At 39.3% G+C, this 26,365-nt stretch overlaps 1 protein-coding gene across 3 annotated transcripts in view; it reads left to right on the top strand.

The window, feature by feature from the left end:
• RNF130 (ring finger protein 130) overlaps positions 1–26,365 on the top strand; it is a 154,643-nt gene that overhangs the window by 50,030 nt on the left and 78,248 nt on the right. For all 3 annotated transcript variants that reach the window (XM_058283257.1, XM_004478142.3, XM_058283262.1), the window contains exon 3: positions 9,740–9,990. In XM_058283257.1, the coding sequence (XP_058139240.1) occupies positions 9,740–9,990 (251 nt within the window). The remainder of the gene's footprint in view (positions 1–9,739; positions 9,991–26,365) is intronic.

Genomic DNA, 26,365 nt, shown 5'->3' on the forward strand with positions numbered 1-26,365 from the left:
ATACAACGTTCAGATGAAGGGAGAGGTTAGTCTCAGAGTGTTGTGTTCATTTTTAGCATCTTGTTTTAATAAAGACATTGGAAAACTGATGTCCAGAAAAGAATGGGATAGAAAAAGTCTGTGAGCGGTATCTTGGCAAGAATAATTTAGAATTTGAGCATCAGAATGAATGGTAGTAATTATTTTAACCTATTGTATAAAACAGGAGCCATAAGGCCATACTGATATAAAAGTAAAGATGTAAATTGAAAGTTTGTTGAGGAGTGGAATGTTTGTGTAGTCTGAGAGTATCTCCCCACAGGATGCTTATTAATTACAGAGAAAAAGAGAGTAATTTCACAGGAGAAATGCCTCTGGAGCATCTGAGATTTGTCAGAGTGGTTTTCCTAAAACATAGATTTGTCATGTTCCCCTACTTAGAAGTCTTTGATGTGTCCCATCTGTCAACGAAGTCAAGTCCAAACTCCCTTAAGCTGACATCCAAGGCATTTTGGGAGCCAAACGGTTCTAAAGGGTAAAGGGCACACTTCCAGCAGCCTAGGCCCTTTGCTGCTCCCTGGACGCGTACCATCTCCCATCTCTAGCTCCGGAGTCTCCCACTCCATTCTCCTCTTCTCTGACCGTTGCCCAAATGATCAAAGTGAATCTCATCAGTAATGGGAAGAATCAAAACTGTGCACCACCTGATTGATGGCAAATGCTGAAAGAATGCAGTCTCACTTCTGTGCTGTTACTGCCAAAGGAGCATAACTGAATCTAGCCATGGGGAAGTATCAGATAAATGCAAAATGAGGGCCCTTTTACAGAATAACTGGGCTGTAAGCATCAAAAGCCTCAAGGTCATGAAAGTCAAGGAAACACTAAGGAACTGCTCCAGGTCGATGGGGACTAATGAGCTGTGCTGCCCAGTGCACGCGTGGTTCTGAGCTGGGATGCTCTAAAGTGCATTGTCAGGACAGTTGGGGAAACTTTAAGGGAGCCTGGGATTAGGTGGCCGTAACGTAGCAGCGTTAGCTGTCATGATTTGGCTGGCTATATTCTGGATGTCAGTGTTCTGGGTTTATAGGAAGACAGATACGATACTTCCACCTTTACTGTATAAATTTCAGATTATTTACAAATCATTTAAATGAATAATCTGGGGCTCTCAGAATAGTTATTATGGAGAAAAAACTGAGGTGGGATCCAAGGAAAAATGTTTTTCAATATCTAAAGGACTGTGGCAAAGGAATTTTCATTGATTTGGGGATGCACAGGTTGAAGTTGGGATATTAACAGGAATTTTTTTCTTTATGAGACATAAAATAATGATGCATCTTACAATTGACAGCATTTTACTTGTGATTTAATGAATTACAGTTTATTTATTAATTGTTGCTTATCCAAAGAGAATCTGGAGCCACAAATGGGCATTCTTGGAGTACAGATTTTATTTATAAGAAGGACTTTTCTGATCTTTAAAACTACCTATTGATAGAACCAGTTACCTAATAAGTGTCAGTAGTTTGTAGGGGGGTCCCTGTAGTATATTGTAAGTTGAACTGAATGACCGGTAAGGACTCCTTAACCAAAGGCTTCTGTGACTCCCTGCTGACTCATAATTTGTTTCATAATTACATCTAAAGGTAAACCTTTCTGGCTGTCTACATGAAGAAAGAGAGAAGCTTTCTCTTCCACTCAGGTCTTTATTCCTACCATCTTTCTCTTTTGTATGACTTGGAACAAAACCAAATAGAGAAATTACTTGCTGGATGCATACAGTCAGGAAATAGTATTAGAAGAAAAGAAATGTTCACGTGAGTAATGAACATTGACCTTTTGTTGTATTCGTGTGAGATTTTAAAACTAAGTAATGAGTTCGGTAGACCCTTGTTTTTTTTGAAGACAGACCATAGCCCAGTATCATCAGTAATTTTGCAAGCAACTGTGGCTTACACTGTGATCTCCTATGTGTCAGCTTCATGACAGGAGATTCCAATTCATGCTTCAGCAAAACAAAATATTCATTGTGTGAATACCGACTAGGCACCATGCTGGCATTTTTTTTTTATTCATTACTGCTGCTTTCAAACCAGTACACCTCCACAAAAATAAAAATGCGTCTTTAAGTCCCATACTGTATAACTGTGTCCCTCCTCATCACAGTCATCTGCCTCCCTGCCTGGCTCTCCTCCACATTCCTTAAACGCCTTGCCTCCTGGGGTCCCGCCATCATCCTGAGCAACTTCAGTAACCGCGTGGAAAGTGAACACGCTAACCCACGCCCCTTCCTCGGCTCCTTCAGCCATCCTGCTTCTCCAGCAGCGTAGGCCACAGCTGCGCCCCTGAACTGACACCGTCTCCCAGACTTGGTCCGTCTCTGGGGTCTCAGATTCCAGTATCTCTTCTGACCATTGCTTCTTCCCTTTCTCTTCTCCTAACATTTATTTTGTTGAATCTTCCAGTTCCTTGGACCCTTTCTATTTCTCCCAGTTACTCCCCTCCCAGCTTCATTCTTCCATGCTACTTAGACTGTATGAGCCACGGTTTCAGTCCCTTTGACCAACAGTGTCATTTGGTCAACAGGCACGTTCCCCATAACACAACCATCAGTTACCCCTTAGGCCCATTTCGTTCCCAAAACACATTATATGTCAGGGAAGGAGTTTGGACATTATTTAATTGACAGAAGGGACACTTGAGAGACTTTATAACGGGAGTGACATGACAAATCTGTGTTACAGGAAATCTGTTATTGATACAACCTGTCATCTACATCTGTCAGATTTACTGTTGTATTCATTTCATAACAGAATGTGGTATATCTTTTTTTCCCTTCTGAGTTCTTTAAAGGATCAGTGAAGAGAAAAATGAGGACCAGATTTGAAGAAATTGAAGTATTGTAGATAATATTTGATAAGGTCTTAATTTAAGGCAGTGGAAGTGAGACTGGAAAGGAGGACACGGACGCCAGGCTCATTGTAGATTAAGTAGCACAGGGCTCAGCGGGCGTGTCTGTAACTTGACGAGAGGGTATTATAGAAAAACCCCTGAATTATACCTAACGATTCCCTCAGCAGCAGTCATTCTAGAGCTTTAAAGCAATTTTAATCTCTTTCACTTAAAATATAGGATGAACTGCTTTACATAGAAATAGGGCATTGAATACCACATGAATTAACTCTAGTGCCATAGATAACCTTCCAGAAGTTATCAGAGTGTCTTTGCAGCTCTCAGTTTGGGGGTGTAGCAAATCCCTGAACTCCTTTTAATGGGAAATTTCCTAAAACTATCTGTCTTTTTAGAGTTTTAAAATTCCTTAAAACTTTGGCTGGTGATTAAACAAATTCACCTGTCCACTTGTGGCTGCCTGGTACCTTAGACCGTTATCTCTTCTCTTCCTGACTCTGTCACTTAGCATTAACATCTCAGTCGCCCGGCTTTCCAGATGGACAGTGTTCACCCTAAGATTCATCATGGAGGGGTGGAAGGAAGACCGTCTGGGGAAATGGGTAGTTTCTAACACTTCCCCAGCTGGGTAGACTCATTTTCTGAGCTCAAAGCCTGGGTTGTCCCGGTAGCTGGGAGGATTTTGTTGTTGAGCCCATGACTAAGTGCTTCCTGAGCTACTGAGGAGGAATTTAAAATAGAGAATGCAGCTTGCAAAATTCTGTAGGGGTTTTTTGGTTTCCTCTCCAGAATGTTTTCCTTTATTCTTTATGAGTAATAATGACACAAGTGAGAATTTGCTCATAACCTGTAGTATTTATTGTCTGCCCTGAAGCCTGCAGTTAGTATCTCTTTTTTTTAAAAAAGAAGAAACTGAAGTTCACAGAGATTAGGTATCATGTGGGATTTGAGCCTAAACATTCTGACTCCAGAGCCCAAAGGAGCTTAATTCTGAGGTTCCTTCTTTGGGCCCCTCAAAATTGATTCTGTACTCAGGAATACAACTGCATTACCATAGTTTTCCACTTACCTTTTTTCTCCATTAAAAAATAGAATTGTTAGGAGCAGGGAGGCTCTTTTTTACAGGGAAGTTGCCTACTTGATAATTGTATTTTTTTTAATTGGGAAAAATAAGTAGAAAATAAGACAGTGCTTCTGTTTACAGGATCAGATCACAACATACAGAAACTGTAGAATTAGAAAATGCCCATTTTGCAAACACTGTTGTAGTAACTGACCCACGCAAGTATTCATGGATGCTGAAAACATAGAATGAAAGTTTTTTGGAGCACTGGATTTTCATACAGCCTGAAAGTATCACACGCACCTCCTCAGATTACTTATTAATTAAAAAGAGGAAAGGATACATTGGCAATTGGAAGAATCTGGCAGATACCAGATTAACCAAGTGATGAAGTTTCCCATCACCAGTAAAGCTAAAACCCTGCATGTGCTTCGTGATGTGATACACTGAGGACACATCATCACCTACGTAGTATTCTTACCAAAAAAAATGTTTAATTTGCCTCTAATCATGTGGAAACAGGCAAATCCAAACTTAAGGAACATTTCAAAATGCCTGGCCTGTACTCTTCAACAAGGTCACTGTGATGAATGGCCAAAAATGACTGAGGAGGTGTTTAAGGAAGAAGAGTGAACACGACAGCTAAACGCCGTGCCCACAGTCCTGGCTGGATCCTGGATCCCCGCGAGGGGTGGCAAGGTGGTGGAGGAAGCATGGCTGGTCACTCAGGCCCGGCCGCATGGTGCACCCGGGGGGGGGGGGGGTGCCCGGGCATGGCAGCTTTGTCCCGGGGCCACGGGGTACCGCACGGCGGGGGGTGCCGCACGGCGAGGGCAGGCGGCCTCGGGGGCAGAGCCGCGGGAGCAGACCAACGACGCCCGCTTCCCTCGTACTACTGAAGACTTCCAATCCTGCGTCCATGGCATGTGGCAACAAGAGTAGGTTCTGTTAGGAGCTATCTTAAGCTGTGTAAAAATGATTTTTTTTTTTATCTGCTGCCATATTTTAGCATAATACAATGTGAATTTGTTTTTCTTTTTTTTTTCCCTGTTTTTTGTAATAAGTGCTTCTGTTCACCTACCCTTTAAAAAAAATTTGTTAGGACAGTCAGAGGTATTAGATTATGGACAGTGTATTATATTAAAGAACAATGTTGTATCAGAGTTAAATCTCGAGTATAATTGAATTGTGATTCTGTGGAATACCTTTGTTCTTAGATAATGGCTGACGTACTTAAGGTTGAAATGTCAAGGTGTTTGTAACTTGCTCTGAACTGGTTCTGCAAAAATGAATACATAGCAGAAGAGCAACTGTGTAGAATATAAAGTGGTGCAGCCACTGGAGAAAGCAGTATGGCAGCTCCTCAGAAAGTTAAAACAGAATTACCACATGACCCAGCAGTTCCACTCTTAGGTCTGTACCCAAAGAAATTGAAAATTAGGCCTTAAATAGACACTTCCACTCCAGTGTCCATAACAGCATTATTCACAATTGCCAAAAGGTGGAAGCAACCCAAGTGTCCGTTAGAAGATGAATGGCTAAACAGAATGTGATACAGCCATTCGATGGGATGGTATTCTGTAAGAAGGAATGGAGTTCTGAGATGTGCTGCATTATCCTAATGAAAACATTATCCTAAGTAAAACAGGCAAGACACATAAGGACAAATATTGTATGATGTTACTTACGTGAAATATCTAGAAATAGTAAATTCATAGAGACAGAAAGTACATTACCAGGGAATGAGGGGAGTTAATTGCATGGTGGTTACAGAATATACATTTTTTAAAGTTTTAAATTAAAAAAAAAATTTTTTTAAGGGCAAATGTGGCAAAACATTGCCAATTGGCATATCTAAAGTACGTAAGCATTCATACTTTATTATTTAAACTGTTCAGTGCATATAAAATTTTTCCAAATAAAAGGGGAAAAAATTAAAATGTGTGTTCAAGTAGGCAGACCCCAAGCAGTGGAATCATAGATTCACATTAGAATAACAATGGAGGGAAGCAGATGTGGCTCAAGCAGTTGGGCACCTGCCTACCACATAAAGACAATGAACAGATTCCATACCTACTGCAACAAACTAGACGCCCAACCCATCTCAACGAGCTAGATGCTGCAAGCGAGCAGATGCCACAGTCCGGGGGGAGCAGATGTGACTCAGGCTGTTGGGCACCTGCCTCCCATGTGGGAGGTTCTGGATTCAGTTCCTGGTGCCTCCTGGAGCAGACAGGCAGACACAGTGAGCAAAACAAAGAACAGACAGATGAGGAACCGTCGGGGGAGGGGGAAGATAAATTTTTAAAAAATAAAATCTTAAGAAAGAATAATAAAGGAGGGGAGCAGATGTCGCTCAAGTGGTTGAGCACCTGCTTCCCATGTACACAGTCCCAGGTTCAATCATTGGTACTTCCTAAAAACAAAACAAATGGAAAAAAAAACCAAAACTCTCATTTGGGAGTGGGTGTAGCTCAGTGTTTGGGCTCTTGCTTCCCATGTACGAGGTCCTGGGTTCAATCCCTGTACCTCTTTAAAAAAAAAAAAAAGGAAAAAGTTTCCACTGTCATCTCTGGTAAATTAATAGCGCTGCAGTGTGTGGGATTCCAAGGCCAATCAGAAAACATAGTACTGTTTCCCAGGGCATAGAAAGTAAGAGTGGTGATGGATGGTTCAAAAATTTGCCATCTCTGCTTGAATGTTTACATCATTACAGTCTAATTCATCCTTAACTTTTTCTCAGTCACTGCTTGATCTAACTCTAGTCTTTCCTGAAATTTACGTTTTCTCTGCTGCTGTTATTCCTTCTGAAGTTGGACCAGGGTTCCACACTTCAAAAGCCAGGTGTCTGAGGCACCCTTAAATCAGGGTCCGCAAACACAGGCAAGCTTCATGGACAGTGGGATGAAGAGGTCCATGAACCTGTCCGGAAATTAGCAGAATTTTGCATGTGGGTTTAAGGTCTAGAATGGCCCTCCCTCAGTTAAAGGGGGGAGTGGGCATCACTATCCCAGAATCTTCAGGACTGGAAAGTGAACTGCCGACTAAAGCCCACGTACCAGTATTCTACTATAGACTTACTGTGATGCTAGCAAGGGAAGAAATATCCTTGATGTGGAGGCAGGGGCCGCTGGAGGTTCTGAGGGGAGGGAGAAGAAAAGCAGGTGTAATGCAGGGGCATTTTGGGGACTTGGGAATTGTCTCGAATGACATTACAATGACAGATATGGGCTATTAATCCTGCCATAACCTGCAGAATTGAGTGAGAGAGAGTGTAAACCACAATGCCATCCTTAGTGGCAGAGCTCCAAAATGTGTTTACCAATTGCAATGAGTGTACCACATTAATGAAAGATGTTGTTAATGTGGGAGGTGTGGGGAGTGGGACATATGGGAATCCTCTATATATTCTCTGTAACATGTAATCTAAGTATCTTTTTAAAAAATTTAAAAATGAAAAAAAAAAAGATTTAGAATGGTTAAGAACCCACTATATTCACTAGCATTCTGACGATTGGCTTTAGTAGTTCTTTATTTTCATTTTGCTCAACAACAGTATCTCAGCCTCCGTTCCTATCTTTCTTCCCAGTCTCTTCCTTTGTTGTAATGTGATGAAACAGGCTTATGTTTGACTTCTCTCTCTAGTCTCTAATATTCTCCTTTGCCCTTGTGAGGATAGATGCAGTATTCATCTAATCAACAGCAGGCATTTTCCCCTTTCTTTAAAAGGTTCAGGAGCCTTGATTGTAGTATGTGCTCAATAAATACTGTTGAATGGATGGTTGAAATAATTAAACACTTCTTTTCCCAAACAGCTCTCCTGTTGAAATTAGTTGATGCTCATTTTGTGTTCTCTGAATGGATGAAATCACTTGGATTGGTTTCCTTGGCTACCTGTTCAGCTTTCCCTACTCCTTTTCCAGCTTGAGTCTTCAAGAGGGAGCCTCAACTGATTTCTAAAACCGTTTTGTACCTGGTGTGATTATAAAGCAATGAGACTGATTGTCATATGTAGTTTGTGGGATCCGTCTCAGTTACTTTATAGCCATACCTGGTACCTTATTCCACAGATCATTGCCCGTTGAACATTATAAGAGCACAAACCTAAGTAAGGTTTATAAGTGGAAATTTAAAGTGGCTTAGCATTATTTTATGATCTTCTCTAATTTACTGACCAGAACTCTTATTTCAGAAAAACAATTAAATGCTAACTTTATTGCTTGCTTTAATTTTGCAGTTTTTCTTTTTGTTTTTAGATTTTTAATCAGTATTTTGTTAAACTGCTGTTCTGATAAAGTGACTGGAACAGTTTTGAATAAGGTAATACAAAGGCTTATGTTCCACTGGCTTATATTTTTTCAGGAAATTTTGATAATTGAATTTTTTTTCAGTTACATGTAGTCTTTGACAGCATATGACACAGGGATATTCTTTTTTAGCTGGTAAACTTTCACCAAATGAATGTGGCAAACAAAGCATTTAAAACCAAATAGTGTGTATTATTCATTTAAGAAACCTTTGAAAGGGCAAGTTTTGGGAGGTTTTTTTTTGGTTGTTTTGGTGGTTCATATTTATATGTACAAATGTTATTCACATTCGTATAAGTGGCTGTGATTTTCTGTTTCTCAAAATCAAGTGTCTATTCCCCTTACCCGCACCCCCAGTCTCTCTTAGGGGGCTCTCTGAAGAAGTCAAGTTGTAAAACTTGCATGTTGCCACATGCAGTGGTCATGCTCAGCATCAGCTTGTGGAAGAACTATCGCTGACAGCTAGATTGATGGTAGAAAGGCTTCTTTTCCTTAAAAGAAACTGTGGGAAAGTAATCCCTTTGTGGAGGGGGAAAGGTCTTGTAATTTCCTGCTATTCGTGGGGAAGAGAATGACTTTCCTTCAGTGTATTTCTGCTCCTGGAAATTATATAAGAGAAAGAATAAGGTAACTAGAAGGACAACTTAAGGACATCCTTCTAAGTAGCTTAGATAGTTCTGGCTGTGGCAGATCTTCTGCATAGCTATTGGAAACAAAGTATTTTGATACCAAACTTGTCTGGAGTGTTAAATCTTGGGCCTGTTTTGAGATGGATTTGACTTCCAGAAGGAATCTGGGGTAAATTAGAAAGGAGACATTCTCCAGTCAGGTCTAGACATAAGGCCAAAATTAGTTTCAACTGTTATTCCTAAAAGGTACCAACATTTGGCACTTTGTTGTCAGGTGTGTGTGCTAAGTCAGTGATGATATAAAGCTTCATATCCTTGTACTACCTTCTATTCCTTGTACTGGTTCTACACATAATAGACTGCTTCTTGAATGTTTTTAACAATGACTACTGCAAAAAGTACAAATCTATACTGCAAATAACAATGATTTTCTCCTTTTAAGGACTTTTGAGGAATTTAAGATGGGGAAGGTTTTACAATGGAAACCTTCCATGGTGTTATCATATTTCTCTTACTTTGTAATGTTATGTTGCTGTCTCTTGTCAATGTTTGGCTGGCTTAATAATTTCTTTTATGAATATAGTTCTAAGGCAAGTTGATAAGACTTTTAACACTGCAGTCATTTTATGCCTTAAGTTTGTGTAAGTCTTAAGCTCTTCACAGCAAATTATGTTTTCCCACTTGGTACCAGCATACTTACCTGTACCTCCATTTCCTTTGAAAAGTTGAATCTCCAAACTCTTGGCATTAGCAAAAATTGCAGTAGTTTTTCTAAATATGAATTTTATGTATTTGCTGCTTCTAGAAATATTAAATATCACTTGAGTATACATATTTATTTTGCATTACAGGCACTGGAGATATTATTGCTGTCATGATTACAGAATTGAGGGGTAAAGATATTTTGAGTTATCTGGAGAAAAACATCTCTGTACAAATGACAATAGCTGTTGGAACTCGTATGCCTCCAAAGAACTTCAGCCGTGGCTCTCTAGTCTTCGTGTCAATATCCTTTATTGTTTTGATGATTATTTCTTCAGCATGGCTCATATTCTACTTCATTCAGAAGATCAGGTACACAAATGCACGCGACAGGAACCAGGTGAGCTACCAGTACTCTCTAGCAGTTGGTTCTTACCACACATAATCCATATACATTTGTGGTAGTCATACTTGTTACAAATTTTTTTCCATTAAAAAACAAAGTTGCAACTAATCTTCAGTCATTTGGATATGTCGAAAACATATCAATAGAAGTATTTTCAGGGTATTTTAAATGCGTAACAGAGGAAACGATCAGATTTATAGTGACCACTTGGCATATTCTAGGTCGGCAAATAGCTTAATATAATAATATGGTCTGCCTAATTCTGGAGAAATGACAACATTGCATATTTAAAGTAGTAATATTGAGGGTCTCTGGAGAGGGGAGCTGGGCAGCTGGAAGAGAGACTTTTCACTCTGTTGCTTTATGTTCCATATGAATTTTGAACTATGTTTTATAGTTATTCAGAAAAAATAATTAAAAACAAATTGTTAGGAAAAATTAAAAAAAAAAACAAATTGTCAGATATAAGCTCAGATATGGGGGTAAGTGTGAGGTGAGGACGGATTGTGGGGAGGTGGATCCCAGTAGAACTGATCTGTCTAGATAGAGTTGTCCCAGAAATTCCATTGTCCAGTACGGAGTAAGTACTCCATAATTTTGGTTGAATGAAGAAAGACACAAGAAAGGCAGGCAGTATGCTGCCTTGTAAAGGAGAGCCTGGAATTGATGGTCTCCCAGTTTCTTATTCCATTCGTTCCATATAGATTAGACAAAATATCCATTCTGGGAGCCAAGTTCAAGGTATTAAGTCCCAGTCTGAGTGCCAGACTAAGGAGTGGATTGCTTTGAGAGTGTTGGCAGCCAGTTTTTATGCGATGCCACCCCCTCCTTAACCAGAGTACGTCTTAATCCCTGTGGGGAGTTGGAGTTTCATCTTTCCTCGCCTGCTAGAAGGAGCACAGAATCTGACATGGGACAGATCTGAGTTCAGTCCTGACTTTACCACCAAGTTACCGTGCTCCACTCCGGGACAGTTTATATACTTCCCAACTTGTTTCATCTGAAAATAGGTATAAACTATCTGCAAACTATAATTTATTTGAACACATATGTGCCAGATTCCATGCAGTGCCCTGCCCAGCTTTACATATTTTTTATTTTGATCATTTTTCTTACTTATAATTTCAGACTTTAAAAAGGTTATAAGAATAGTATAAAATATTCCCTTTACCCAGATTCTCCAGTTGTTAACATTTTTCCACATTTTCTTACTATGTACAGATATATTTTCAGCCACTTGAGAATAAGTTTGAGTCTTAATACTCTTTTACCCTTAAATATTTCATTATGTATTTCCTAAAAACAAGATCATTCTCTTATATAACCACAGTGATTATCAAAATTAGAAAATTAACATGGATACAATATCATTATCTGACCTACAAACCTTTTTCAAATTCTGTAAAGGTATTGTACTTGATAGCAAAGAATACCTAGATCAGATCGGATCAGATTGTATTATGTGTGGCATTCCGTTGTCATGTCTCTCTTCATCAGTTTCATGACATTGACGTTTTTGAAGCGTACAGCCAGTTATTTTGTATTTGAGTTTGTCTGATGCCTGATGTTTCTTCATGATTAGATTCAGGTTAGATATATTTTTGTCAGGAATACCACTTCTTTACTTTTCCTTTTCACTTTCTATTTTAAGTTATATTCATTGTAGATTCCCATGCATTCATAAGAAACAATACAGAGATCCCATATACCCATCACCCATTTCCCCCAATGGTAAAATCTTGCTTAAGTACAGCAAACATCACAATGAGGAAATTAACATTGATATAATCCACTGATCTTATATTCAGGTTTCCCCAGTTTTACTTGTGTGTATTTGTATGTGTGTTTAATTCTGTGCAGTTTTATCGACTATAGACCTCAGGCCATCACCAACTCGAGATATATAACAGTGTTATCACAAGAATCCCTTATGCTACATTTTTATAGTTGTAGTTAACTTCTGTAACTCCTGGCAACCACTAATCTGGTCTTTATCTCTATGATTTTGTCTTTTCACAAACGCTATATAAGTGGAAGCATACAGTATTTAACTGCTGTAGTTTGAATTTCTTCATTCAGTATAATTCCTTTGAGATCCTTCCAAGTTGTATGTATCAGTAATTGGTTCCTGTTTATTGCTGAGTACTGTTCCATGGTTCAGAAGTCCCACAGTTTGTTTAACCATTCACCCACTGGAGGACATCTGGCTTGTTTCCAGTTTTTGGCTATTACAAATAAAGCTGCTATCTGGGAAAGCAGACATGGCTCAACTGATAGAGCGTCTGCCTACCATGTGGAGGATCCAGGATCCTACTGACCTGTGTGGAGCTGGCCCACGCACAGTGCTGCCGCGTGCAAGGAGTTCCGTGCCATGCACGGGTGCCCCCGCATAGGGGTGCCCCCCACACAAGGCGTGCACCCTGCAAGAAGAGGTGCCCCGCATGAAAAAAGCACAGCCCACCCAGCAGTGGTGCCGCACGCACGGAGAGCTGACGCAGCAAGGTTACACGCAGCAAAAAAAGAGATGCAGTTTCCTGGTGCCGCCTGATAGTGCAAGCGGCTGCAGAAGAACACACAGTGAATCGACTCAGAGAGCAGACAACTTGGGGGAAGGGGAGAGAAATAAATAAAATAAATCTTAAAAAAAAAAAAAAGGTGCTATGTTTATGGGGTTTTGTGTGAACATGAGTTTTCATTTCCCTGGGGTAAATGAAGAGTATAATTTCAGGGTTGTATAGGAAGCACATCTTTACTTTTGTAAGAAACTGCCATACTCCTTCCAAAGTGACTATCCGTTTTACTTTCCCATCAGAAATGTGTGCCTAATATAGTTCCAGGATCTGCATCCTCTCCAGCATTTGGTGTTGTCAGTATTATTTTGTTTTAGCCATTCTGATAGGTGTGCAGGCTCATCTTATTGTAGTTTAATTTGCATTTCCCTAATGCCTAGTGATGTTGTAACATCTTTTTATGTGTTTATTTGCCATCCATTTATCCTCTTCAGTGATATCAATTCATGTCTTTTGTCCATTTTCTACTTGGATTGTTTATTTTTTACTGTTGAGTTTTGAGTTCTTTATATATTCTAGATACAAGTTTTCTCAGATAATGTGGTTTGCAAATACTTTTTTCCAATCTGTAGCTTATCTTTTCAACCTCCTAATAGGGTCTTTTGCAAAGCAAAATTTATAAGCTTTGATGAAATCCAATTTATCAGTTTACTTTATGGATCATGCTCTTGATGTCAGGTCTAAGAAATCTTTGCCTTGCCTTACACCCCAAAGATTTCCTCTTGCTTTTTTCCTAAAAGTTTTATACTTTATCTTGTACATTTATGTCCATGATTCATTCTGAATGAATTTTTGAAGAAAGTGTGGTTTAGTTCAAGTTTTTTGTTTGTTTGTTTTTTGGCCTGTGCATATCAGTAGAGCAAGTTTGTGTTCATTTATTTCTGGGTTTTCTATTCTTTTCCATTTATATGTGTGACTTTGTTAGTACCACACTGTCTGATGACTATTGCTGTAACTATATACATATGTATTTTTAGGTCTTAATATCGGGTAGAATGATTATTCCCAATTTATTCTTGTTCAGTTTGTTTTAGTTCTAAATCATATAACTCTTCCATATAAAATATAGAATAAGTTTTTCTTGTGTGTACACAAATCCTTGTTGGGATTTTGATATAAATTCATTAAATCTATAGAGCAGTGGAGAGAATTCATATCTTTACTATGTTAAGTCTTCCACCCCATGAACTTTGTGTGTTTTTCCATTTATTTATTGTCCTTTTTTTATTTCTTTCATCAGCATTTTGTAATTTTCAGGATACAGATCCTGTATATCTTTTGTTAAGTTTATAACTAGGTATTTCATTTTCTTTGGAGTAACTATAAATGTTATTGTGTTTTAAACTTCGGTTTCTACATTTTCATTATTAATATATCCCAAACTGTGGTTGATAGTTATGTGTTGATTTTTGTATCCTGCAGTGTAGGTAGAGTAACATATTATTGTGGATTCCTTGCATTTTCTTGTGTAGACAAGTAGGTCATCTGCAAATAACGACAGTTTTATTTCTTCATTTCCAATCTGTGTGCTTGCTTGCTTTTTCTCATCTTGTTGCAAGGGTGTTTCCTTTTTTCTTTGTTTAGATCTTTATTGTGATACAACACAATTTTCCCATTGTAAGCACTTTCATGTGTACAATTCAGTGATATCAATTAAATGCGCCATAATGTATTACTGTCACCACCTTTCACAACCAAAATGTTTTTTTAAAGATCTGTTTGTTTTTTTCTTTCTTTGCCCCTCCCCCGCCCTGCTCTTTTTGCTGTGTCCATTCGCTGTACGATCTTCTGTTATCTGTTTCTCGTTTTGTCTTCTCTTGTCTTTCTCCTCTAGGCTTCACTGGGATTCGATCCTGGGGATCTCTGATGTGGACAAAGATTCCCTGTCAATTGTGCCACTTCAGTTCCTGGTCTCTGAAGCGCAGCATTCACCTTGACTCTCCCCTTCATCTCTTTTGTTGCATCTTGCTAAGTGACTCACTTGCAGGGGCACTGGCTCACTGTGCAGGCATTCAGCTTGCTGCACTGGCATTGGCTCACCACGCGGGCACTCACGTGGGCACTCAGCTTGCCACATGGGCGCTCGTGCGGGTACTTGGCTCACCATGCCAGCACTTGCGTGGGCACTTGCTCACCGCACAGGCACTCGGCTCACCGTGCAGGCATGCTTTCTCTGCTTTTTCACCCGGGGCCCCAGGGATCGAATCTGGGTCCTCCAATATGGTAGGCAGAGGCCTTTTCACTTGAGCCACATCCACTTCCCTACCAAAATGTTTTTAAGCAGGAACTCTGTACCCATTAAGCAATAACTCCCAAATCCTCCTCCTCTTCCCCAGCCCCTGGTAATCTATAATCTGTAATCTGTCACTATGAATTTGTATATTCTAGGTATTTCATGTAAGTGAACTCATAGAACATTTGTCTCTTTGTGTCTGGTTTATTTCACTCAACGTGATGTCTTCAGGGTCTATCCATGTTGTCGCATGTATCAGAACTTCATTACTTTTTATGCCTGAATAATACTCCATTTTGAGGATTTATCACATTTTGTTTATCCATTCTACTGTTTATGTACACTGGGGCTGCTTCCATCTTTTGGTGGTTGTGAATAATGCTGCTGTGAATACTGGTGTGCACGTATCTGTTTGAATCCCTGTTTTCAACTTGTGGTCATGTTCCATAAGTGGAGTACCAAGTCATATGGTTGTATGTTTAACTTTCTGGGGAACTGCCAAACTATTTTCCACAGTGGCAACAATGTATGAGGGTTCCTATTTCTCTGCATACTTCCCAACATATGTTGTTTTCCATTTTTTAAATAATAGTGGTGTGAAGTGGACCCTCATTGTGGTTTTGATTTGCATTTTCCTAATGGATAGTGCTATTGAGTATCTTTTCATTTGCTTATTGGCCTTTTGTATATCTTCTTTGGAGAAATGTCTTTACATCTTTGGCCCATGTTTTAATTGGGTTGTTTGTCTGTTTTGTTGTTGAATTGTAGGAGTTCTTTATATATTCTGGATAATAAACCTTATCAGATATATAGTTTCTAAATATTTTCTCCCATTTGTAGATTGTCTTTTCATTTTCTTGATAATGTTCTTTGATATGCAAAAGTGTCTAATTTTTATAATTTCTCGTGGTTTTAAAGACTTGTGTTTAGGTTGATCCATTTTGAGTTAATTTTCACACATGGTGTGAGATAAGGGTCCAGTTTCATTGTTTTGCATGTGTACATCTAGTTTTCTAAGCACCATTTGTTGATGAGACTGTTCTTTTCCCGTTGTGTAGACTTCACACCTTTGTTGAAAATTAGTTGGCTGTAGGCATGTGGGTTTATTTCTCTGCTCTCAGTTCTATTCCGTTGGTCTACAGTGCCACACTGTTTTGATTATTATAGCTTTGTAATGAGTTTTGACATTGGGGAGCATGAGTCCTCCAACCTTGTTACTGTTTTTCAAGATGGTTTCAGCTATTCAGGGCCCCTTGCCATTCCATATGAATTCAATGTTGGCTTTTCCATTTCTGCAAAAAAGGAATTTGGTCAGAATTATGTTCAATCTGTAAATCACTTTGGGTAGTGGATTAGTTACTTCGTCTGCTAAAACAAATAGCATACAATGAGTTGGCTTAACAGCAAGAGCTTATTGGCTTCAGGTTTCAGAGGCTAAAAGACTTACTTCCTCCCAGGGTTGATACCTTCTGGCTGGCCAGCAATCTCTGGGGTTCCTCAGCTTTTCCATTACACGACAGTGCACATGATAGTGTTTTCTCCTTTCTCTTCTGGGTTCCATTGGCTCCAGCTTCTTGCTTCTCCTGTGCTTCTCGCCATATCCAATTTCCTTTGCTTATAAGGACTTCATTCGTATTGGATAAAGGCACACTCTCTCTAGTTTGAGCACACCTTAACTAATAATTTCTCAGGTCCTATTTACAAATGGGTTCACACCCAGAAGACAGGGCTTGAGACCTAACCATGCCTTTTGTGGAGGACACAGGAGGCAATATTGAAATCTTAACAACATTAAATCATCCAATCCATGAACATGGGATGTCTTGCAGTTTATTTAAGTCTTCATTAATTTCTTCAACAGTGTTATGTAGTTTTCAGTGTAGAGGTCGTTCACATCCTTGGTTAAATTTATTTCTAGATAATATATTCTTTTAGATGCTATTGTAAATGGAACTGATTTCTTAATTTCCTTTGCAGATTGTTCATTTTTGGTAAATAGAAACACAACTGATTTTTGTGTGTTGATCTTATACCCTTCAATTTTGCTGAATTCATTTAGCTTTCTTGTGGATTCTTTGAGATTTTCTATTTACAGGATCACATCATCTGTGAATACAGATAGTTTTACTTCTTCCTTTCCAATTTGGATGTCTTTTATATTTTTTCATCCCTAATTGCTCTGGCTAGAACTTCCAGTACAGTGTTGAATAGCATTGGTGACAGTGGGCATCCTTGTCTTGTTCCTAATCTTAGACGGAAAGCTTTCAATCTTTCACTGTTGCGTATAATATCAGTTGTGGGCAACATGATTTTTGACTTGGACATATGTGATTATAGCAATAAACAGGTATTGGATGAATGTGTTAACTGATCTAAAATATGCCACTTTCATAAAAGATCATTAGATGTATATGTATGAATAAAATTACAGCCTTAGCACAAAACACACCCTTGTGTTATGAGATTTTCGACAAACATGAATGCACATGAAACTGAATTCTAATGAAATAGGGAAATGCAGAGTCGGGTCAGCACTATAAAAATGACAACATTTGTGCACTTATCATGAAAGTGCATATCAATAAGTTCTGTGTTTAATGATGTTTGAAGAAAATAGATATCACTTGAAGTTCTTTAGTTTCTTGAAAGGACAGTAATATAACATTTACACATGGTTGGTTTTGTTTTTTAAAAAAATAGCCCTCTTAATTCAGTGATGTCACATTCATGTTTTAAATTTCATTTTAATTTTAACCAATGTTATACATGAATGTAATATTTAAAATTAAATACTACCGTGAGCCTTGTTTGCTTATCCATTCTTGTTTCCCAGAGATAAGTCACTTCTTTGAACTTCCTGTTTCTTCTGTTATTATATTTGTACACCTAAGTAACAGGCTTAGACTCTTCTTTTTTTTATTATTAAATTAAAGAAGGAAGGGGATGTAGCTCAAGCAATTGGGCTCCTGTCTGCCATATAGGAGGAGGTCCAGGGTTTGATACCCAGGGCCTCCTGGTGAAGGCAAGCTGGCCTATACAGAGTACTGCCCCACACAGGAGTGCTGCCCTGTGCAGGAGTGCTGGCCCATGCAGAGAGCTGACGCAGCAAGATGACGCAACAAAAAGAGACACAGAGGAGAGACAATAAGAGACACAGCAGACCAGAGAGCTGAGGTGGCACAAGAAAATGATTACCGCTCTCCCACTCCGGAAGGGCCGAGGATCGGTTCCCGGAGCCGCCTAAGGAGAATACAGGAAGACACATAAGAACACACAGCCGATGGACACAGAGAGCAGACAGTGGAGGGAGGGGGGGAGAAATAAATAAAATAAATCTTTTTTTAAAAACTTAAAGATTTGTTTTTTAAGTATGCTATCATAGGAAAAGGAAAATGATCAGGATTGCTTTGAAATGTTGTTCTTGACAGGCAATGAGCCTATAATAGTGTGATGAATATAGCACATCCCAAGGACTTTGGGGGAAAAAAGCTAATGGTTTGTCCCAGGTGCCTGCCATTCACTGATAGCACTTTTAACCAGCACCCAGTATGGTGCCTGTGCACAATGAAGGGTTAAATATTTATTCCCATATGGTGCAGGCCACAACACAGGGACAATGTTTCATAGCATTTGTTTTGCGACTGCTTATATGCAGGGTCATTTCAAAGCGTCCTACTCCAGAAGCTGCTTTAATGGAAAGTGATTTTCTGACCCTTTTTTCCTCCTTCCGTTTTTCCTAATGTTGAAAAACGCTTATGAAATTTTTATGTGTTTTAAAAAGCTTAGCTGATTAAAGTTTAATAAGAAGGTGGCAGCAAGTCGACTGGTTGAAACCTTTGGCTATTTTAAATGAGAAGCCAGAACTGTTAGCAGAGGAAAAACAGTGGGTTTGAAGAGACTGCCATTTGCTCCCACAGACTGTCATCATGTAGCAGTTCTTTTTACAGAAAATGTTACCAAAGAGGGCCGGCCACACGTTGTAAATAACTTCCTAAGGACCATGTAATGTTCACAATTGAGAGTTTTATGCATGATACAAGAATCTAATGCTTTGTCTTTTTTATTTTACTGCTAAGGCTGTTTGTGGTTTACTTTCCCTGAAAAACGATTAGAATGCTTTTCAATACAATGTTTAGGCGTAAATGGCTCCGATGATGGCCAATGGTAAATTAAATGTCACCTTCTATTAAGTTATTAAGTCAATGATAGTTATTTCCCACAGGAAGATAAACATTTGATATGTTTATATTGAAAAGGTGCCTGAAATTTTTCTGAAAAATGTAAAACCTCTTAACCATGACATGGTTAATATGGCACCTTTAATCCCAGAGTCAAGCTTGATTCCTAAAACAGAATAATAAAGCTTTTATTTTACTCCTGAAGAATAGGGCAGGTATGAAAAATCCCACAGCTTAATGTACTCCTGAGTTTAGGATGTCTTTTTAATGAGAACTTCCTGTAAAAAAGCCTACAGTTTCTAAGGTATTTAAAGTTGGTGAAAGTTCCTTGCCCCAACCTTTCATATATAATATTCTTAGACTTTGTAAGTATCTCAAGGTTGCCAAAATGAAATATGCTTTTATTGCCCATCTTTATTTGGGGAGATGAGTGATTAGCTAATTTGGGAAAGCACTTGCTTGTCAAATGTGTGGGAGAACATTGACTGTTCCTGTGTTGGAGGAAAGCTAATACTTGGAATGTGTACAAGTAATCTTTGAGAAAGGATGGGTTCAAAAGTTTTTTCCTTCCTTCCAAACAAACAAAAAACAAACAAACCCAGATGTTGTGTATACTGCCAAGAATTTCCCCCTAGGAAAAGATTTTTATGATCAAGAGAAGTAGGCAGACTTCTTTTTAACACTGTTGAATGGTAGAATAAATTTTATTTTATTATTTATGAAGAATTAACAATTCCAGAAGAACGGGGAAAAGAGAACAGATGTGTTAGCTGAGAATGTGTTATTTTAGCAATTTTTTAATACACTGCAAGTACCGTGACATATTTTTTGTCATGCTTTTATGACCAATTTGTGTAAATGATTATCACTTTCTATACACAGAGTCTATATGCCTTCTATATGTTACAAAGTTTGAGATTTTGTTTTATTTTTTTAGCACAAAATATGTTTTTGAGGTCAGAGTGTTTCAAAGAAATCCATTTCTTCATCCTCTAGGATTAGCATAGGGCCCGACATATCACATTGACTCTGTAAGTGTTTAAATGAGTTAAAGAATGAGCTTCAAATCTATTTGGGAAGTATCTAAGTCAAAATACTGTGTGGTATGAGAGTTATTCTTCTGGGGCAGAGAAATATTACTCTAGGTGATACTTCACAGAGGAGGTTGGTGACATTGAGCTGAATTTTAAAGGCTGAGTAAGTTTCATCCGAGTAGGGAGGAAAGTCAGGCAAAGAGGTCATTTTCCACAGAGAGATAAAAGGAGGGAAGTACAGTTGAACAGCTGGAGCATCAGGAAGAGTTGGTGGGGTTGCGGGGGAGCCTGCGGACATAAACTGATGTCAGAAGAGTAAGTTGACACTGGAATATGCAGGCCTTGAATCACATGCTGAGGAGTTTAGGTTTGATTCTCTAAGCAGTAAGGAGTCATCCAAGGTTTGTTAGCAGTGGAGTGATAGAAGATTTTTTTTTAAAGAAAGGGATAGGCTAAGAGGGAAGGGGCTATTAAAGAGGGAAATACTGACAAGCGAAGAAAGCTAACACTAAGAAATCTAGTTTCTGTAGAAAGGGAGCTGGAATGGAGAGCTCAGGGCATCAGCAGATGACTAACCTTGAACAAGAAGTGGGGCACTTTTGAGAAGTAAGGAGAAGGATGATAGTGACATGAGAGCGAATGAAAGAGGATACAGGCTACGGCAACAACTTCAATCAGGAAAATTCTGTTCACAGCACCTGGATTTCACCAATGTTTCAAAGATCTAAACCCTACACTCTGGTGAAAAATCCATAACTTTTTCTGTAGGAGAATTTTGATTCCTTGAAGTGAGAAACCTGAGATACGTTTCAATAAAGTAACCTTGCCTCAACATACCTTGAAACATCTGGCTTTGAACAAATTTTTCCTGTTAGATTAAGCAGTATGGGCTGTTTCAGTCCTTTTCTACCAATTTAAAACATTTTGACACTTTCCATCCAATACAAAATATAGTCTTCACATCTCTGTTATTAGTAGCTTTGATCCATGAAATAAAATAATCTGGCCCCTAACAATTATCTCCTAATATTTTATACAGCAAGTCTTTATATAGGAATTCGTCTTTGCATTTTATAATGGAAAAAGAACTGGACTAAAAAGTCAGAAGACCTAGGGCGCTAGTCGCAGTGCATTTACTAACTGCAGAGAGATCACTTCATTCCCTCTAGTAATTGGTTTTCTCCTTTGTAAAATGTTGGATCCCTGGGGTTTTGTCAGGTTCTAGCATTCTCTGTATGGGGAGGTGGAACCTTGAGGTTTATTGCCTAAGGAATATGACACAGTCAGAAAGGAGTACAGAGAATATGAGTGAACAATACATTATGGGAAAATGCTTTGGAAACCAGGATTGGTAGTTTATATTTTGGGAGGCTCAAACTTCAGTTTGAGCAAAAGATTCATTTTGGGGCACTTTTATAAATTGCAAATTCCCAAGAACTGTTGCCCTCCCACCCCCCCAAGTAGATTCTAATTCAATCTACCCAGAAAAAAATATATATTCTTAATATTAGTCCCATTCCTCTAGGTGTGAACCATTGTACGTAGGATCTTTTTTAGTTAAGGTGGGTCCCAACTAAATGAGAATGGGTCTTAATCCTATGACTGGGGTCCTTTTTGAGAGAAGGCCATGGGGATGAGCTAGAAGTTGAAAGTCAAGAGCACTTGAAAGAGAAAGGAGAGGTCATCCTCATGGGACAGGAGAGCCAAGGCCAGCCAGGATTTAATGAACCTGACCCTGGAGAAAGCAAGCCTTCCAGCCTGTGAGACCATGAGACAATGAATTCCCATTGTTTGAAGCAACCCATTGTATTTGTCATAACATCCAGGAAACTTAGATATTTTCAAGTCTGATCCGGGAAGTCTACATGGGGCCTACTTAATGGCTTCTGATGTGGACAGGTTACTTCATCTCTCTGTGCCTCAATCTCCTCTTCTGTAAAATGGGGACAATGTACTTCCTTTCTCATAAAATGATTGTGAGGCTAAATTAGTCTCAGTATTAATCTGAATAAATCTTAGTTATGATAAGTATCATTATTATCATTACATTTCATATTCTTTCTAAGCATCCCAGATGAATTTAATGTGTTTTCCTTCATGGACCATGTCTTAAAAAACAGTGACTTCGTGGCATGGTGTTCAGGTAATGGTAAGAAACCTTCATACAAAGTGGTGTTTGCAAAAGGAATTTGTACTTCTTCTTAGATATTTGAATGTCAGCACAATACAAATTGTATTTAAACCAAAAGAAAAGGTTAGTGACTTTTAGATTCAGGTAAAAGACCAAAATCATAGCTGAGGTATACCCATCACAGAGTAGTGGCAGGTATTGAAGGAATGATTTAAAAGTCAAGGACTAATCCAGAGGAAGGTAGTGATACAGAAGCCAAAGCCAAAGAAAAATATTACAATGGAGGTATTGGACAGTCATCAAACCAAACACAGGATGTTTATTTTTCACTTCTGCCACAGGAGGTTTTGAAAGCTCAGGTGGTACATTGTGGGAGATCTCCAGTTTGATATCCTACACACATTCCCATCAAGTTGCTGAAGTTTCAACCCCTCTGCTTTCTGAATCAGTCATAGAATGTGCCACTCCCACAGCTGGTCACCTTAGTTAGTGATCTGGGGCAGCCGGCCTCGACTCCTTCCCCCTCTTGCCCCATGTCAGCCAGTCATTCGGTTAGGTGAGTTTTAGCTCCTAACTCTTTCTCAACCTTATAACCCTCCTCTCTTCCCCTGCCACTCTTTGCCACTCTTAGCTCTCTGAGGTGCTAGACCTTACCTGGTCTCACTGCCTCCTGTCTTTCCTATGCCCCATACCTTCTCGGCAGGCAGACCTCAAATCTCCAAAACTCAGATCTGATCATGGAACTGCTATTTAAGACCGTTCCATGAAATGGAAGCAAGGTGCAAGCAGCGCGAGATATATAATCTCCCCAAATCCCCTTAAAAAAACAAACATAGAACAACATAGATACAAAAGGGGGAAAAAAACTAAGATAATGTCTTCAGTGATACTAGGTAATTGGTTCTTTCTAAGAATCCAAGAAAAGGCGGAGGCCAGGCCAAACTACCAATAGCAGCAAAGCCTGCACTGTAGTTCTCGAGAAGGTAGCCAGGGGAAGACGGAATCCTGCAGGAATACCCTCGAAAGGTAAAGGCTCCATTCACCCTGAGGGAAAACCTTCAGCAAGTGGATCTGCGAAAAACTGATGAAACTGGAGAGGCACAGGCTCTAATTAGTAAACAAGTGAGAAGACTACCGTGGAGACTCGTTAAGGGGCTTCAGGAAGAACAGAGGGCATACAGCAGCCTGAGCCCTTGAGGCAGTGACGTAGGCATGTGCGCACACCCACTCAGCCCGAGAGCCAGCGCCCTGCTTAGTGGACACGGACGTGGACATTTCCATGTACGTCGGAAAAAAACAAAGTTGCTAATGGCCTGCTCTGCTACCTAGTTTATGCCCATGCAGTTAGATAAGAGAAATCATAAAGAGGCATAAGAATTGGAAAGGTACCTCTAATTTCAGGTGATGTGATTGTCTGAATAACCCCAATAATCAATGGAACAACAACTATAAACTGGAAAAAGGAGGATAGAAAATTAACATACAGAAATCCTCAGAAGATACTAATGAGAGGGAAGCACCATTCACAATGGGGTGGTTTGGGTAGATAGATTGAGAGATCAATATTGTCTTTAAATGCCTTCCCACTGAAAGGATCCAGGGCTATTTAGAAAAATGGTTTATTCCAGGTCTCAGGCAGGACATATGTAAGATGAATGTTGTTCCAGAAAGCAAGGAAGCTGTTGAAGACTCCTGAGTTGGTTATCCAAAAGGCTCAGGTGCCATCTTAGAGGCACACTTCATATCCAAAGATGAGGCAGTTGGAGAACCCAAGGAATAAATACTGTAATTGATCAAAACCAAAGTAAGAGGACTAAGTATTCCGAAAATCAGTAAAAGAAAGGAATTACTCATCCTGGTCTTTTCTGTATGAATTGTATTGCAAAATAGCCCCATCAATAATACTTGATGAGGGGAAAAGTTCCTTGTAAAAGACTTCCAACTACTAAATTAATTACAGGATTAGAAAATCACCATTTTGTAACCCTTAATGAATGGATGGCAGTGATCAATGGATATTGCCTTAGTTTCTTGGCTGTTGAAGCAAATGCCTTACACTGGGTTGGCTTAACAACAGGAATTTATTGGCTCATGGTTTCAAAGAATAAAGGCTTGTTTCCCCACAAGAGTCACTGTCTTCTGGCTGGTTGGCAGTCTTTGGGGTTTCTTGGCTTTTCTTGTCTTTCCTTTTATTTTTTTTTAATTAGAGAAGTTGTAGGTTTACAGAAAAACTACATAAAATACAAAATTCTCTATCCCCCACCACCACCACACACAGAGGTTCCCCTATTATTAACACTTTGTTCTAGTATGGTACCTTTGTTACAGTTGATGGACATATATTATTATAACTGTATTATTGTTATAGTCCATAGTTTACATTGAGTTCATTGTGTTGTACAGTCTTATGGTAATTTTTGTTTTTTCATTTTTATTCTACTAACATATACAAGCTAGAATTGCCCCCTTACATAGTTCAAGGCTGTTAACTACGTTTGCTTTGTTATGCTACCATCACTGCCATCCAAAACTTTTCCATCACCCCAAACAGAAATTCTGTGCCATTTAAACATAAACTCCTCATTCCCTACCCCCACCTCAGCCCCTAGAAATCTGTATTTTTGTTTCTGACTCTAAAAATTTGCTTATTCTAATTATCTTATATTCATGAGATCACACAATATTGGTCCTTTTCTGTCTGGCTTCTTTCCCTCAATATGATATTCTCAGGTTCATCCATGTTGCAGCATGTATCAGAACCTCATTCATTTTTACAGCTAAGTAATATTCCACAGTGCATCTGTACCACATTTTGTTTAGCCATTCTCCCATTAATGGACACTTGGGTTGCTTCCATCTTTTGGCAATTGTGAATAATGCTGCTGTGCACATCAGTATTCAAATATCTGTTTGAGTCCTTGTTTTCCATTCTTTTAAGTCTTAATTCCCTATTCCCAATCCCAACTCTGTCCCCTGGTTACCTATGTTCTAGATTCTGACTCTCTGACTTTGCCTATTTTAATTATTTCATATCAGTGAGATCATACAATATTTATCCTTTTAGGTCTGGATTATTTCACTCAATATGATGTCTTCAGGGTTCATTCACGTTGCAGCATGCTTCAGAACTTCATTGTTTTTTATGGCTGGAAGAATTCCATTGTATGTATGCACCACATTATGTTTATTCACTCATCGGTTAATGGACACTTGGATTACTGCCTTCTTTTAGCAGTTGTGAATAATGCCATTATGATTATCAGTATGCAAAAATATCTGTTTGAGTCTCTGCTCTCAGTTCTTTCAGGTATATACCCAGAAGTGGGATTGACGGGTCGTATGGTAATTTTATACGTAACTTTCTGAGGAGCTGCCAAACTCTATTCTACAGCAGCTATGCCATTTCACATTCCCACCAACAATGAACAGGTGTTTTTTTCTGTTTTTAAATAGTTACCATTTCTATTAGTCAGCCAAAGGGGTGCTGATGCAAAATACCAGAAATTGGTTGGTTTTTTTTTTTTTTTTTTTTTTTAAAGATTTATTTATTTATTTAATTTCCCCCCCTCCCCTGGTTGTCTGTTCTTGGTGTCTATTTGTTGCGTCTTGTTTCTTTGTCTGCTTTTTTGTTTCTTTGTCCGCTTCTGTTGTCGTCAGCGGCACGGGAAGTGTGGGCGGCGCCATTCCTGGGCAGGCTGCACTTTCTTTTTCACGCTGGGCGGCTTTCCTCACGGGCGCACTCCTTGCGCGTGGGGGCTCCCCCACGCGGGGGACACCCTTGCGTGGCACGGCACTCGTTGCGCACATCAGCGCTGCGCATGGCCAGCTCCACACGGGTCGAGGAGGCCCGGGGTTTGAACCGCGGACCTCCCATATGGTAGACGGACGCCCTAACCACTGGGCCAAAGTCCGTTTCCCTGGTTGGTTTTTATAAAGGGCATTTATTTGGGGTAGGAGCTTACAGATACCAGGCCATAAAGCATAAGTTACTTCCCTCACCAGAGTCTATTTCCATGTGTTGGAGCAAGATGGCTGCCCATGTCCGCAAAGGTTCAGGCTTCCTGGGTTCCCCTCTTGCTTCTCTTTCCTCTGTGAGCTTACTTCCCAGGGCTCCAGCTTAAGGCTTCAGCATCAAACTCCAACATCAAAACTCTAACATCAATAACCCTCCAATTCTGTCATTTGCCATGCCTTTTATCTATGAGTCCCCACCCACCAAGGGG

Source organism: Dasypus novemcinctus, chromosome 2, assembly GCF_030445035.2.
Source record: "Dasypus novemcinctus isolate mDasNov1 chromosome 2, mDasNov1.1.hap2, whole genome shotgun sequence".
Taxonomy (NCBI): Eukaryota; Metazoa; Chordata; class Mammalia; order Cingulata; family Dasypodidae; genus Dasypus; species Dasypus novemcinctus.